Here is a 14301-nt window from a genome sequence, read left to right as displayed (position 1 = left end):
TGGCGGCAATGTCCCATGGAGGCCCTGAAATATATATTGCGCAATACAAGCGGAAATCTGACATTCGTGTCCCCTACAGAGGTAAATTAAATTGAGCCTCACTCGCAGCGTGGACGTGCGGCTGTAAAGCTCGTGCGTCGAGCACTGGCGCGAAAAGGAGCAGCTGCTCTTGTGAGTTATGGCTCCCCCCCCCCCCGTCTTTGTGCGTGTCAGCAGAAAACGGCAATAAGGCCGATCTCTCATTTTATACCGAGCCTACAACGAGTCAAAGTGATTTCATGCACAAACGAACATTCACACGCCGCGCTCATCTCTGCTCCTCCTAGTCCCTGAGCCAGCGGTGGTAATTCCACATTCCTACAGCAGGGGCGAGTCTGCCCCACAAAGTGGTCCCTGTTTTATCGACCCCGGAGGGATGATGCGTTGAATCAATCCTCAAACCCTGGGTTATACCATAGGCTAGGCTATACCAATTGGTCGACAGAAACTACAAGGCACGTTCGTGTCCCTGGTACCCAGCACAAATCAGTTTCCCTCCCCCCTTACAGTTACAATGGAAGACTTTTTGCACGAGTCATCATCGTGAACAGCCGTGGTCAATCCACTGGCGGTGTGAAGGCAAGCCGCCGTCGCCTCTCACAATGTCACAAAGTGACGGTCCACCCACAGCTCCCTGCACGCAGATCGAATCTGTTTCACGCCGTCCGAATGGAACAGCCGCACGAGAGATCACCCGGAGAAAGTAGGGCGTCACGCGAGTGCTGTACGACGAGTCCCACTTTCATTGCAGAGAAGTCGACAGCAGAAATCGGCCGCCGTCGTCTTTGAATCCAAGGCCACGCCGGCTCGCGGGCACCGGTGGAGCCGTGCCGCATCGTTCGCTTGAGCCGGGGGGGGGGGCGGGGGGGCGAAGGGGGTTTGCCGTTAGTGAGAACTCGGCGGCTGGCTCAGCGGTAGCACGGCCAGCGACCGTCCCGGCCGCATTGGCCATTGGCTGTGCCGCACGCGCTGCGTTTGTAAATGTTTCCAAGTGGAACGAGTCATGACGCCGGAGCCGGACGTACAATTGTGTTACGCTCGCGATGAGCCCGAGAATGCGTCGTTTCCCCGTTCGTTTCTCGCCGCAATCGATTAGCACGACTTGCGCAGCCCCCTGCCAGAGACGCTGCTTTTCACTACGGGGATGAGGCAAGAATGGATCCTCGAATAAAACCACCGCCGGCGCCGTCACCAGTTGCTGCGATCCACCTAGTGATGTGCGTGAAAAAAGAAATTCGTGAATTTTGAGCGTGTCAAAGACAATCGACTCTTAACAAGTAGGTTGTTGCAGCCAATATTAAGATTTATCATTTTATTCTGATTTTTCTTCTCAAGAGACTTGGCACAGTTTCGAGTGAAACGGCGCATATCCAATTGCTTAATTTGTTGCTGAGAGTTGTTGATTAACTTGCCGGTGAGCTGAAACAAAAACATTCGCTGCCTTAAATGTTTTGTACGTGAAATGTTTTGTACATTAAATGTTTGTACACTGCATGACAATTGAATTCACTTGGCTGTGTCAAGTGGTGGGGGAGGGTCCTTCAACACGGATTTGGCCAGATCATCACGTGCCCTAACCCAGCAATGAACAGCGGATTGTAATTGCATCTCTTAATTGTGGCGCGTGGGTTTTCAGGTTGGCTCGCGTTCTGCACGGAGGTCGTTGCTGCCTCACGCTGATGGATCGGTCGAACGGCGCCAATCAATAGAAGAAAAATCAAGGCGGAAGAAACTACACCCCACCTACGCCCCACCGGAGACGATTTGATAAACACCCCCACCTTTGTGGACATGATATTGGCATCATCATTCGTATCTAGATCAGTGTGAGCCCCCCGCGTGAGCCCCCCGCGTGAGCCCCCCGCGTGAGCCCCCCGCGTGAGCCCCCCGCGTGAGCCCCCCGCGTGAGCCCCCCGCGTGAGCCCCCCGCGTGAGCCCCCCGCGTGAGCCCCCCGCGTGAGCCCCCCGCGTGAGCCCCCCGTTCCCATCGCGAGCGGCGGCATCGCCGCCGTCGTCACACAGCGGCAGGCAGGATGCGCGCGTGGCCCCCGTCGTGGCGATGGATCATGCTGATCCTGTTGGCGTGGGGCTCCCTGCTCGTCTACATGGGCGGCCACCTCATCAGAGACCCCGAGATGGGCGAGCACTCGAGCCGAGAACTTTCCAAGATCATGGCCAAGCTGGAACGGCTCAAACAGCAGAATGATGATCTGCGGCAGATGGCCGAAGCCCTACGGTGAGCGGCCTCCCCCCCCCCCCCAAACCTCTCCCATCGCGCGTTGCTCGGCCGTTGCTCGCATGCGCGCAGGGGAAATACGCGGGCTCAAGCCTGCTTAGCTTGCGGGGCTTGGCGAGAGAGAGCAACTCATCCACAAATAAAAAACGATGCTTTGGAGGCATAACAACCAACTTCAATTGTACACTTTAAATGCGCAGTCTGCATGGCAAAAAGTTCCTGGAGTCGAAACTTTCCGTAAACATGCGTCCCCCAGGTTTACACATCCAGGCTTCGAACGGAAGCCCGCATGTGTCGTGCGGATGGCAGTCAATCGCAAATCATGAGTGCGGTTTAAAGATTGTGCCAGCGTCATGAGACCTCAACCACACTCACGTCGCTGACAGCATCATCGTCTGCCCTTTCTCATTATCAGTCACCTCTCAGTCTTCGCTTCCACCACCTACTACCTTGTAAATCGCTTCGATTCACGTCGTTTCGATATTCGTCATCGCACCTTTCAGCGTAAACCGGGGGGTATTACTCTACTAAGATATGTACGTATGTTGAACTTCTTTCGCACTGATAATTGTGCACCTTTTGGCGTCATCTGGTCCAACACCATGTGAGACTAGGCTCTAAGTAAACTCGTCTCGGGTGTGGACCATACATTATCAGAGTTATGTTTTTTGTTTGCATTATGACTGCAGGTATTGTGGTCTATGCAAACATGACTCCTCGTAAAAAAGGTGTCAGTTTTGTTGCCAGATAAAAGGGTAAAAAAACTATTATCATATGTTTTTACTGGCAAATGAGGTACCAATGGTGTTCTTTCGCACTGTACGTAGCCGGCCGTGCTCATTGGAGGTGTGGGAATAAAATATAACCACGGCAGGATTCGGACCTGCAATCCTCCGATCCGAAGTCAAAGACGCCTTCTCCATTAGGCCACGCGGCCGCAGTCGAAAGTTTTGATATCCATTGCTTTGGTAACTTTAGCCACGCAGTTGACTCGTGCAAACGTGACCGTCCTTGCTTCTTGAGGTTCCCGCCTGGTTCTTCAGACTTGTTGATGAACGCAATTCCGGGCACGGTGCGTGATGCGTGCCCTCCGCCGCGCCTTGCGTGCAGGGTGTCCGAGCAGCAGGGAGAGCCGGTTGTGCCGTCCAGTCCCCAGAGAGTCAAGGGCCTCGAGGAGCGCCTTGCACAAGCCCAGATGGAGCTCAGCTTCTACAAAGAGAAATACCAGCAAGGTAACGGCCCCATCTAACAAGCTGATTAATCTTATCCTAACGGAAATTCTATAACGCCTTAACCAACGCGAATTTACAAAGAATTAACGACGGTACGACGCGTGTGAAGGTAACGGTGGAGTTGAGGTGAATGAAATAGATGAGAGGAAGCAATAGGCAAATCGGGGATGCAAGAATTCCGTGAAAGCGAAATTGATGACCGTGAATGATGATGAATGGATTCAATGAATGGGGAATAAGTGTTAGCCACAGGGTGGTGGTGGTTATGAGGGGGAGATTAAGGGGGGGACGTGGGGTGAGCTTGGGGACAAGAAGTGAGTTTTGGGTGAGGAGCGGAGACTCGTGAGCGAAGGTGACCGCTTAATGTGGAGGGGGAAGTTTGTTCTAGTGAAGGGGGAGGGCGAGAAGAGAGAGAGAGCGACAGCGTGGATTGAGCACAAGGTGAAGGAGGAATGAATAAACAGACCACACACCCTCCACATGGATAAGAAGTTTTTTTTACTACACATCCACTCAGCCGACACGGGCCCCTCTTGGCGGAGTGCGGGTAATAGAATTAAATGTTACGCGAAATATCTGTCGTGTGTCACTCTGTGCAGACAGCAAGGGGCGGCAATTGCAGCGAAAGCGTTTATGATGAAAATATTGTGAGAGGTTGGAGACTATAACGTGGTCTTCTTGAGTTTGTATGCATTTTTTTCTACCCGTTGTAGTCGATGTCTTACAAAAAAAAGATACAGCTAAACGCTAATTGTTCAATACTAGGACACATGTTTAGTAAAACTTAATTAGCGCAAGAACTATTAGAGTTGTTACAAGGGCATTAAGGGCTCATTACTACGTTCCCCGCCGGCGTATGACGCACTGCGTGTGCGTCTCGAACGAGCGAGCGCAAATTTGAGTTTAGGCACTGCCGTTATATGGAAGAATTACTACAATAAATAATGTAGAGAACAATGGCGTCTGGAGTAAAATGATTCTCTCTCGTCATATAACATCGCTCCAGCTATGCATATTTGGCACGTGGAATGGAGAGTTTGGTGAGTTTCTCTGTGTAACAAGTGTGCAGGACCACTGATGAATTGTCACCAATATTACAGTCTTGTAGCTCCTCCCCCTGTCACGTAGCTCCACCCCCTGTCCTGTAGCTCCACCCCCTGTCCTGTAGCTCCACCCCCTGTCCTGTAGCTCCACCCCTTGTCATGTAGCTCCACCCCCTGTCCGGTAGCTCCACCCCTGTCCTGTAGCTCCACCCCCTGTCCTGTAGCTCCACCCCCTGTCTTCTAGCTCCTCCCCTTGTCCTCTAGCTCCACCCCCTGTCCTGTAGCTCCACCCCCTGTCCCGCAGCTCCACCCCCTGTCCCGTAGCTCCACCCCCTGTCCTGTAGCTCCACCCCCTGTTCTGTAGCTCCACCCCCTGTCCTGTAGCTCCACCCCCTGTCCCGCAGCTCCACCCTCTGTCATGTAGCTCCACCCCCTGTCCCGCAGCTCCACCCCCTGTCCCGCAGCTCCACCCCCTGTCCCGTAGCTCCACCCCCTGTCCTGTAGCTCCACCCCCTGTCCCGCAGCTCCACCCCCTGTCCCGCAGCTCCACCCCCTGTCCCGTAGCTCCACCCCCTGTCCTGTAGCTCCACCCCCTGTCCCGTAGCTCCACCCCCTGTCCCGCAGCTCCACCCCCTGTCCCGCAGCTCCACCCCCTGTCCCGCAGCTCCACCTCCTGTCCCGCAGCCCCACCCCCTGTCCCGTAGCTCCACCCCCTGTCCCGTAGCTCTACCCCCTGTCCCGCAGCTCCACCCCCTGTCCTGTAGCTCCACCCCCTGTCCCGTAGCTCCACCCCCTGTCCCGTAGCTCCACCCCCTGTCCCGTAGCTCCACCCCCTGTCCCGCAGCTCCACCCCCTGTCCCGTAGCTCCACCCCCTGTCCCGTAGCTCCACCCCCTGTCCCGCAGCTCCACCCCCTGTCCCGCAGCTCCACCCCCTGTCCCGCAGCTCCACCCCCTGTCCCGTAGCTCCACCCCCTGTCCCGCAGCTCCACCCCCTGTCCCGTAGCTCCACCCCCTGTCCCGCAGCTCCACCCCCTGTCCCGTAGCTCCACCCCCTGTCCCGTAGCTCCACCCCCTGTCCTGTAGCTCCACCCCCTGTCCCGCAGCTCCACCCCCTGTCATGTAGCTCCACCCCCTGTCCCGTAGCTCCACCCCCTGTCCTGTAGCTCCACCCCCTGTCCTGTAGCTCCACCCCCTGTCCTGTAGCTCCACCCCCTGTCCTGTAGCTCCACCCCCTGTCCCGTAGCTCCACCCCCTGTCATGTAGCTCCATCCCCTGTCCGGTAGCTCCACCCCCTGTCCTGTAGCTCCATCCCCTGTCCTGTAGCTCCATCCCCTGTCCGGTAGCTCCACCCCCTGTCCCGTAGCTCCACCCCCTGTCCCGTAGCTCCACCCCCTGTCCCGTAGCTCCACCCCCTGTCCCGTAGCTCCACCCCCTGTCCTGTAGCTCCACCCCCTGTCCCGCAGCTCCACCCCCTGTCTTGTAGCTCCACCCCCTGTCCCGTAGCTCCACCCCCTGTCCCGTAGCCCCACCCCCTGTCCTGTAGCTCCACCCCCTGTCCTGTAGCTCCACCCCCTGTCCTGTAGCTCCACCCCCTGTCCCGTAGCTCCTCCTTCTGTCCCGTAGCTCCTCCCCCTGTCCCGTAGCTCCACCCCCTGTCCCGTAGCTCCACCCCCTGTCCTGTAGCTCCACCCCCTGTCCCGCAGCTCCACCCTCTGTCATGTAGCTCCACCCCCTGTCCCGTAGCTCCACCCCCTGTCCTGTAGCTCCACCCCCTGTCCTGTAGCTCCACCCCCTGTCCTGTAGCTCCATCCCCTGTCCGGTAGCTCCACCCCCTGTCCCGTAGCTCCACCCCCTGTCCCGTAGCTCCACCCCCTGTCCCGTAGCTCCACCCCCTGTCCCGTAGCTCCACCCCCTGTCCTGTAGCTCCACCCCCTGTCCCGCAGCTCCACCCCCTGTCTTGTAGCTCCACCCCCTGTCCCGTAGCTCCACCCCCTGTCCCGTAGCCCCACCCCCTGTCCTGTAGCTCCACCCCCTGTCATGTAGCTCCATCCCCTGTCCGGTAGCTCCACCCCCTGTCCTGTAGCTCCATCCCCTGTCCTGTAGCTCCATCCCCTGTCCGGTAGCTCCACCCCCTGTCCCGTAGCTCCACCCCCTGTCCCGTAGCTCCACCCCCTGTCCCGTAGCTCCACCCCCTGTCCCGTAGCTCCACCCCCTGTCCTGTAGCTCCACCCCCTGTCCCGCAGCTCCACCCCCTGTCTTGTAGCTCCACCCCCTGTCCCGTAGCTCCACCCCCTGTCCCGTAGCCCCACCCCCTGTCCTGTAGCTCCACCCCCTGTCCTGTAGCTCCACCCCCTGTCCTGTAGCTCCACCCCCTGTCCCGTAGCTCCTCCTTCTGTCCCGTAGCTCCTCCCCCTGTCCCGTAGCTCCACCCCCTGTCCCGTAGCTCCACCCCCTGTCCCGTAGCTCCACTCCCTGTCCCGTAGCTCCACCCCCTGTCTTCTAGCTCCACCCCCTGTCTTCTAGCTCCACCCTCTACTGTGTAGCTCCGCCCCACTGGTAAATCCTCGGCAGCTGATATAAAAAGCCCCAATACTACATACAGAAAAGCGCTTCACTGTGAACTTCCCTATTGACTTTGGGAAGTTAGAGCATAGAGTCAAAACAAGTGCAGCTGGCAGCACGAATCTTAATGCCGCAGATGCTGCCGCTGGCTAAATAGTTTATAAAGACTCGCTTTCCCTTCTGGATGATATTTCGTACGCTTTGTTCGTTGGCAGAAAATGCAAAACAGGCGTCGGAGGTCGGCCCCGCCGTGAGCGCCGTGGCCGCGGCCGCGAGGATCCCTGCCGGCCCCGGGACGGACCATGAGCTGCTGCGGAGGAAGGTTGAGAACGGCATCAAGGAATTCTGGTTCTTCGTGCGCAGCGAGCTGAAGAAGATGCAGCACGACGCCGGCGATCACTCCAAGGAGAAGATAACCATGATGCTGCAGGACATGGGTCATCAACAGAGGTCCCCAACCCCCACAGCTGCCACTTCGCAAAGTCGTCGCGCTGCATTCACTGAAAGTTGCTCGAGTTCACTGAAAATAATACAAAAATATTATTTATTATTATACGGCTCGTTTAGCTGGGAAAGTCTCACTGAATCTCAAGACTCTTTTTTAGGAGGGTCCTGCCAATTTTTTGCATTACGCGGCGATGTTGCTACTGCTGTGTTTGGCCAATGCCAGTTTACATTGTGTGATTTTAGCTGCGGGAGGAAAGCATAGAGGAATACAGAACACGGGGAGAACATTTAAACTCCACATATTAAGGCGCCCGAGTCGGGAATCGAACCCAGGACTTTCTTGTTGTGAGGCACGAGTGTTACCCGCTGTGCCACCCACCCCAACCGCCCACCCCAACCGCCCACATAAAGAAGGGGGAATCCAAACAACCCTCATGCACTATCCGTCGTTCTCACTGCGTGCATGCCCGTCGGTGCTTGTGCGCCCAGGTCGATCATGACGGACCTGTTGAAGCTGAGCGAGGCGGACGGGGCGGCCGAGTGGAGGGCCCGGGAGGCCAAGGACCTCTCCGACCTGGTGCAGCAGAGGTTCCACTTCCTGCAGGCGGGTGCAGACGCGCGTCGCACTCACAGCGCCAGCCCTTCCGCCATCGGGTCACCTCTGACGTGGCTTTTATAATCCGCACCTCGGATTCGCACGGTTGGCGACGTACAGCGCGAAAGAAGTTCTAACATACATGCGTACATAATCCATCCGTTCTCACCTTTCACTGGGCTTCATCATCATTGTCGTCGTTGTCAGCTATGATCAATCCCGTGATAGATTACGACCTTCGCAAGCCGCGACCTTCTCATGTAACAATCCATCCAGCGACAGACCACAGGGTGGGAACCACTGCGCCCGAGGTGTTAGGGTTTGTGCTGTTTACTTCGTGACAATTCACGTTTTTTTAATATCCTAAGCGTCATTTATTCATGTTCAGAGACCCAAGATCAAACTATAACTGCTTCCCCAGTATTACGAAGAAGAAAATATTCAAATAGTATTTGCTAAGACTTGGAACTCAAATCAGTAAATTTACGAGAAAACCCATCGCCAACAGAAGACGTAGCACAGGCCCAGACAACAGATTTAATAACGCACAGAGATGCATTGCTTTTAAATAACCATTCGGCCAGCTCAAAAAAACTGCATGTGCGGTGGTGACACATGCAGGTCGGGAGGTGGTGACGCACGCCTGTGCTCCAGCACCATGGAGGCAGCTAGGGTATCACTCCGCGTATTGTATCACTCTACCGCTCAGTTGTGCAGCTTAAGAAACGAGGTCGTCATCGACCGCTCGAAAACCGCATTATAATGGTACACTTTTGACGCTATAACGGTGCACTTTCCACACTATAGCGGTGCGCGTTTTACATTGTGCGATAAGTTGGTCACGAATGGAAGAACTGCGCTTTAGTGCAAATGCATTGTAGCGTGAACACCGCGCGTGAAGCGACGACTTGCCGTACTTTCAAACCATGCTTTGGGGGGTTTCCACCAATCTAGGCAAACGGGAGATGTTGCAAGACAGGGCCGCACCTCTCCTGTCCTGAATCCACACGGCTTGTTTTTTATTATTATTGATATTCTTTTACTCTTTAAACATCAGTGGAGGTGCTGCAACGTTTTGCTCGCATCACTGCTGGCGGAAAGGCCTCCTCTAGGGGGCCTCTCGAGTGGGTATTTGGCCTAATCTTCCACGCCAGCCAGACATTACGTTACGGTGCTGTATGTCTCCCGAGCCGCACGCTCTCTCAAGTTGCGCTCTGATCTCCTCCACACTCGTATCTAAAATATTCTTTAACGAGCTTTACTACCCGGCTTCGCCCGGGACTTAGATTCACCACGCCTGGCCGCCTTTGTCCCCCCAGTGGCGATTTTTACACACCACACCAGTTACTCGTTTGAGGCTAGGGGAGGCCCAGAACGCCTTAGACCTGCAACACATTTGTATTTCACTTTACCCGCGATCAGCAGGAACACTCCGTTACGCTTCCGCACACGGGTCACATGACAGATGTGACGTCACAGCTCACTTGCCATGCAAAAAATATATGCATCATTGAGCTCCCCCCCCCACAAAAAGGTGTATTTTTATAATTGTTGCATGGTGTACAGTCTGGAAAGTACCCACATGGCAAATTTCAAGTTTGTTGCATGTCGGGAAGTACGCTAAACATTTTGAACAGACGCACATAATCACAAATTTCCCTTTTATATATATGGAGATAAGCTCGATATTCCCAGCATCAGCTTCAAAAGGAATGTTCCTTCTCCCGTTATGCTACTGTACCGTATGCTGTCAGTGCACTGCCACTTGTATCAGTAGTTTATATTACGGCACTATTTGGATTACAAAGCGCCTAAACGTGATTCGCGGCAAGATGCTGGACACAAAAAACGGCGGGCATATTTGTTTTTTAACCATGCTGCCCTGCCTCGGACCACTTCTAAGATGCATAGAGCAGTGTCCGTGGTCAGGAGGCATATATTTCCCACGGTAACATATCACCGCGTCGGCTCGCATGAACGCCAATTTCCTTCCAAGGACATTACCGCTGAACCAAGGCCAGCCCTCGTTGCTGAACTGATTGCATATGTTTACGACCAATCATCACGTCCGTCCGTGGGGGGCTCTCTTTCTCCCCACGAGGACTGAGCTCCGACACCGGAGCCGTTGTGAAGTGTAATCACGAGTGTGCGATAATTACGTGCCTCATTCTGTCCCCAACCCTAATTGGCGTGTTTGCAGTTGAGCACGTGCCTCTCATCAGGGCCTCTCCTTGCTGCGAAGGGTATATTTTGGTATTGGTTTAGACTGAGGGTGCTATATTTCATTTCACGAAGGGTTAAACACGTTAAAGAATGTTTCAAGCGGTAATAAGTCAATAATTATAAACCAACGAATTTGTTGTACCCACGTAGGATTGCGCTGTATTCCCGTAGGGTTGCGCTGTGCTCACCGGCGATGTGCGTTGATGCTGTCGGGGAATAAAATAAACCACGAACACAAATGGGAAGGATTGCACGTGAGAGAGAAGAGGAGAGGGGGGGCGAGGAGAGGGGACGGGGCCCTCCCGCCGTGCCAGTGCTTGCACTTCAGGTCACGTGCTCTAGGAGGCGCTGGAGGTTGCACATCTATCTATATATAAAAAAGGGAAATTTGTGAATGTGTGTGTCTGTTCAAAATGTTTAGCGTACTTCCCGACATGCAACAAACTTGAAATTTGCCATGTGGGTACTTTCCAGACTGTACACCATGCAAAATGTAAAAAAATAACTTTGGTATTTTTTTTGGGAGGGGGGGGGGGGGGCGCAATAATGCATATTTTTTGCACGGCAAGTGAGCGGTGATGTCACATCTGTGATGTCACCCGCATGCGGCAGCGTTGCGCAGTGTGCCTGCTGACGTCACGCATCCCGCCCACCACCCTCTGCGTAGGCCGTGTATCCCGCACAAATGCACGGCTGGGGGGGGGGGGGGAATAATGCGAAGAATGGGTACACCTGCTAGTCTAGAATAAAGTTTAACCATATTCTTTGGGTCTTTCGGTAAAGTCGCGTAGATAGGTTAAAAGAAAATAACAAAAAACTACAACGTTTATTGGTGGAAGCCCACCACCAGCGCCGTCATTGCCCTCTACGAGTACCATCACTTACATTAGCTGCCCTGCCCATGCTGATGACACTTGGGCTGCGCCCATGTCAAACCTTGGAAAACAGTTTGCCTTGAGGCTAACCCCCTTTTCCTGATAACGACCGCTTGTGTTGCGATCGGAACGTTGTAGTTTTTGGTTATTTTTTTGTTATTTTCTTTGAACCTCTCTACGTGACTTTATCGAAAGACCCAAAGAATATTAATTCCTGCAGTTACGAAAGCTTTAAGTCAAGGTTTAACCAAAAAAGCAAAATCAAAAATGTTTTAGGCTTTTCGAACTTTCAGGATGAACACCCCAAATTTAGACCAGATTTAACACCCAAGACACACAACTCGGTGTGTATCTCTGTTCGGAGGGTCTGCGTGGGGCCAGGCATCGCATAGGATCAACGCTGTCCCTGCCTGCAGGTAGACGAGGACGAGCACCATTGTGTGCTGCCTCGCCATGTGTCCCCTGTAGTTGTGTGTATGTGTGTATGTGTGTGTATGTCTTCCACTCCGGTGGTGGGTGTACACCCAGGATCCCATTCCAACCAAAAGTGGCCTGGTCTCAGTTAGCTGATGAAAGTTGCAAGCAAGAATTTCATCATCGCTTGCAGCTGGGGTTGGCATCGTCCCCCACTCCACCTGATGTTGAGGGGAAATGGGCGAGGTTTAAGACTGTGACTCATGCAGCTGCAATGGCTGCTTTGGGTACGCGGTCCAGACCTCCCCAGAAACCCTGGCTGACAGAGGAGGTGTTCAGGTTAATTGAGAAAAAGCGTCAGGCCCACTCTCATCGCCTACAGCATCCCACGTCAGAGAATGAGGAGGTTTACCGCAGCCTTCGCTCGGAAGTTCGGAGAGCCGTAAGGCGCTGTAAGGATGGGTGGTGGTCGCGGGTTGCTGAGGAGATGGAGTCTGCCTCAGTGGCCCGTGATCACAAATCACTATTTAACTCCATCAAAAAAGTAACCTGCAGCGCCACACCTATTACCATCATTAGAGGAAAAAACGGTGATCCAATCTCCGACCCCCAGGAACAGGTTTGCAGATTTGCTGAGCATTTCTGTGAGGTCCTGGGGGAGGGAAATTCTCTCAGCCAGGAAAACATCATGGCACAAAGTGGTGATAACCCTGCTGAGGCTGCGGTGCCTCAAATATTGGAAGAGGTCACCCCCTGTGAGTGGCTGGCTGAGGTGCCAGCTGTTGAGGAAGTACTGAGGGCAATCCGGAGTCTGAGACCAGGGAAGGCATCGGGCAGAGATGATCTCCCAAGCGAAATGCTGAGGGAGGGTGGCGTTTGTGCACAGACTGCCCTATATGACATCATAACAACAGTCTGGACCACTGGACGGGTTCCGCAGGACTGGAAGGATGCCCTGGTGGTCCTCCTCTTTAAGAAGGGGGACCGTACCGACTGTAACAACTACAGGGGCATCTCACTCCTCAGTGTGCCGGGTAAGGTCCTGGCAAGGATTATTCAACATCGCCTTGCTAGGCACGCTGAGGAGGGGCTTGCGGAGCCCCAATGCGGTTTCAGGAAAGGGCGGTTCTGCACAGATGCTATATTTTCTGTCCGTCTGCTACAGCAGAGGTGTAGGGAATTCCAAAAAGACCTACATCTCTGCTTTATTGACCTGGTCAAGGCCTATGATACCATCAGTAGGACTGGGCTCTGGGTTGTTCTTCGTGCTTTCGGAGTCCCTGACCCTCTGCTCACGATCATTAAGGACCTTCATGATGGTGAGCGGGCCCGGGTAAAACTACGTGGCCGGGAGTCGGAGCCTTTCCCTGTACACCTTGGGGTGCGACAGGGATGTCCTCTGGCTCCCACATTATTTAACATCTATTTTGACCGCGTAGTTCGTGAAGCCTTCAATAGCTGTACCGGGGGAATTTCCATTTGGTACAGATATAATGGGAGGCTGATCGACGCCCGGGTGCGATCAAGGGATGGCTCCCTATTGGTCAACCACGTTATGTATGCCGATGATTTGGTAATAGCTGCTCATTCAGAAGAGGAGTTGGAGGCGCTGCTGCTGAGACTGGAGCGTGCCACTAAGAGGTGGGGCCTTACCATCAGCCCCACCAAAACTAAGCACCTGCCTGGGTATTTTGTACCATCGGACACTCCACCCCCACAACTCCCAATTGGTGATGGGGCAGTTGTGGAGAGAGTGGAGAGTTTCCCATACCTGGGCAGTGTGCTTATGACCGGCTCCAGTCTATCAGCAGAGGTCTCACTCCGAATCAGTCGAGCGGCAATATCTTTTCATCGGTTGCGTAACGCTGTGTGGAAGCTACCTGGTCTGTCGCTCCGCACGAAGCTTCAGGTCTTCTCGGCCACGGTCATTCCCTCCCTTCTCTACGCTTGCGAGACGTGGACCCCCCTGGTGGAGCATCTTCGCCGGTTGGAAACATTTAGGCTGGCCTGCCTACGATCCATCCTGGGTTTAACCAGGCTGGATTGTGTGAGGAGCTCACAAATCCTTGAAAGATCTGGGCAAAGTCCCATCAGTGAGCTCCTCCGGCAGGCAAGGCTGCGTTGGCTGGGTCATGTAGCCCGCATGCCCAGCCACCGCATGCCTAAACAGCTTTTGTTCGGCCGGATCGAGGGGGCTAGACGGGCGCGGCACGGGCTGGAGAAGAGATGGAGTGATGTGGTACAGGAGGACGTGGAGCTGAGTGGACTTGCCGATGACTGGTACCAGCGGTGTCAAGATCGGCCTCAGTGGAGGAGGCTCGTGAAGGACGCTACTGGGCAGTTGGAGGCAGTCGCCCTCCAACAACAACGGAGGGCGGAGGAGCGACGCTCACAACAACGAGCGGAGCGCCGGGTGGCTAAAGCACAGCAAGTTGGCACAGTAGGGGGCACAGGTGGTGCATCAGCCAGTCATCTCGGTCATCTCGGTCAGTCGACCCGTGGCACCTGCTGGGTCTGCCCCGTGACCTCCTGCCAGCGGGCTTTCGACACTTCACGTGGCCTCAAGGTGCACTTGGCCTGGCACAAGCATCGTGGTGACGTCACCGCCACTTAGTGGCGAATGGCGGTTGTTGT

At 54.6% G+C, this 14301-nt stretch overlaps 1 protein-coding gene across 15 annotated transcripts in view; it reads left to right on the top strand.

The window, feature by feature from the left end:
• FUT8 (fucosyltransferase 8) overlaps positions 1-14301 on the top strand; it is a 377522-nt gene that overhangs the window by 341639 nt on the left and 21582 nt on the right. For all 15 annotated transcript variants that reach the window (XM_061568642.1, XM_061568643.1, XM_061568644.1 and 12 more), the window contains 4 exons: positions 1676-2275; positions 3386-3507; positions 7329-7563; positions 8050-8164. In XM_061568642.1, coding sequence (XP_061424626.1) covers positions 2073-2275; positions 3386-3507; positions 7329-7563; positions 8050-8164 — 675 coding nt within the window. In that variant the 5' untranslated portion in view covers positions 1676-2072. The remainder of the gene's footprint in view (positions 1-1675; positions 2276-3385; positions 3508-7328; positions 7564-8049; positions 8165-14301) is intronic.

Source organism: Lethenteron reissneri, chromosome 41 (genome assembly GCF_015708825.2).
Source record: "Lethenteron reissneri isolate LAM-NWPU_2019-01 chromosome 41, ASM1570882v1, whole genome shotgun sequence".
In the NCBI taxonomy this organism is placed as follows: Eukaryota; Metazoa; Chordata; class Hyperoartia; order Petromyzontiformes; family Petromyzontidae; genus Lethenteron; species Lethenteron reissneri.
This window is presented reverse-complemented; position numbering and strand designations above follow the sequence as displayed.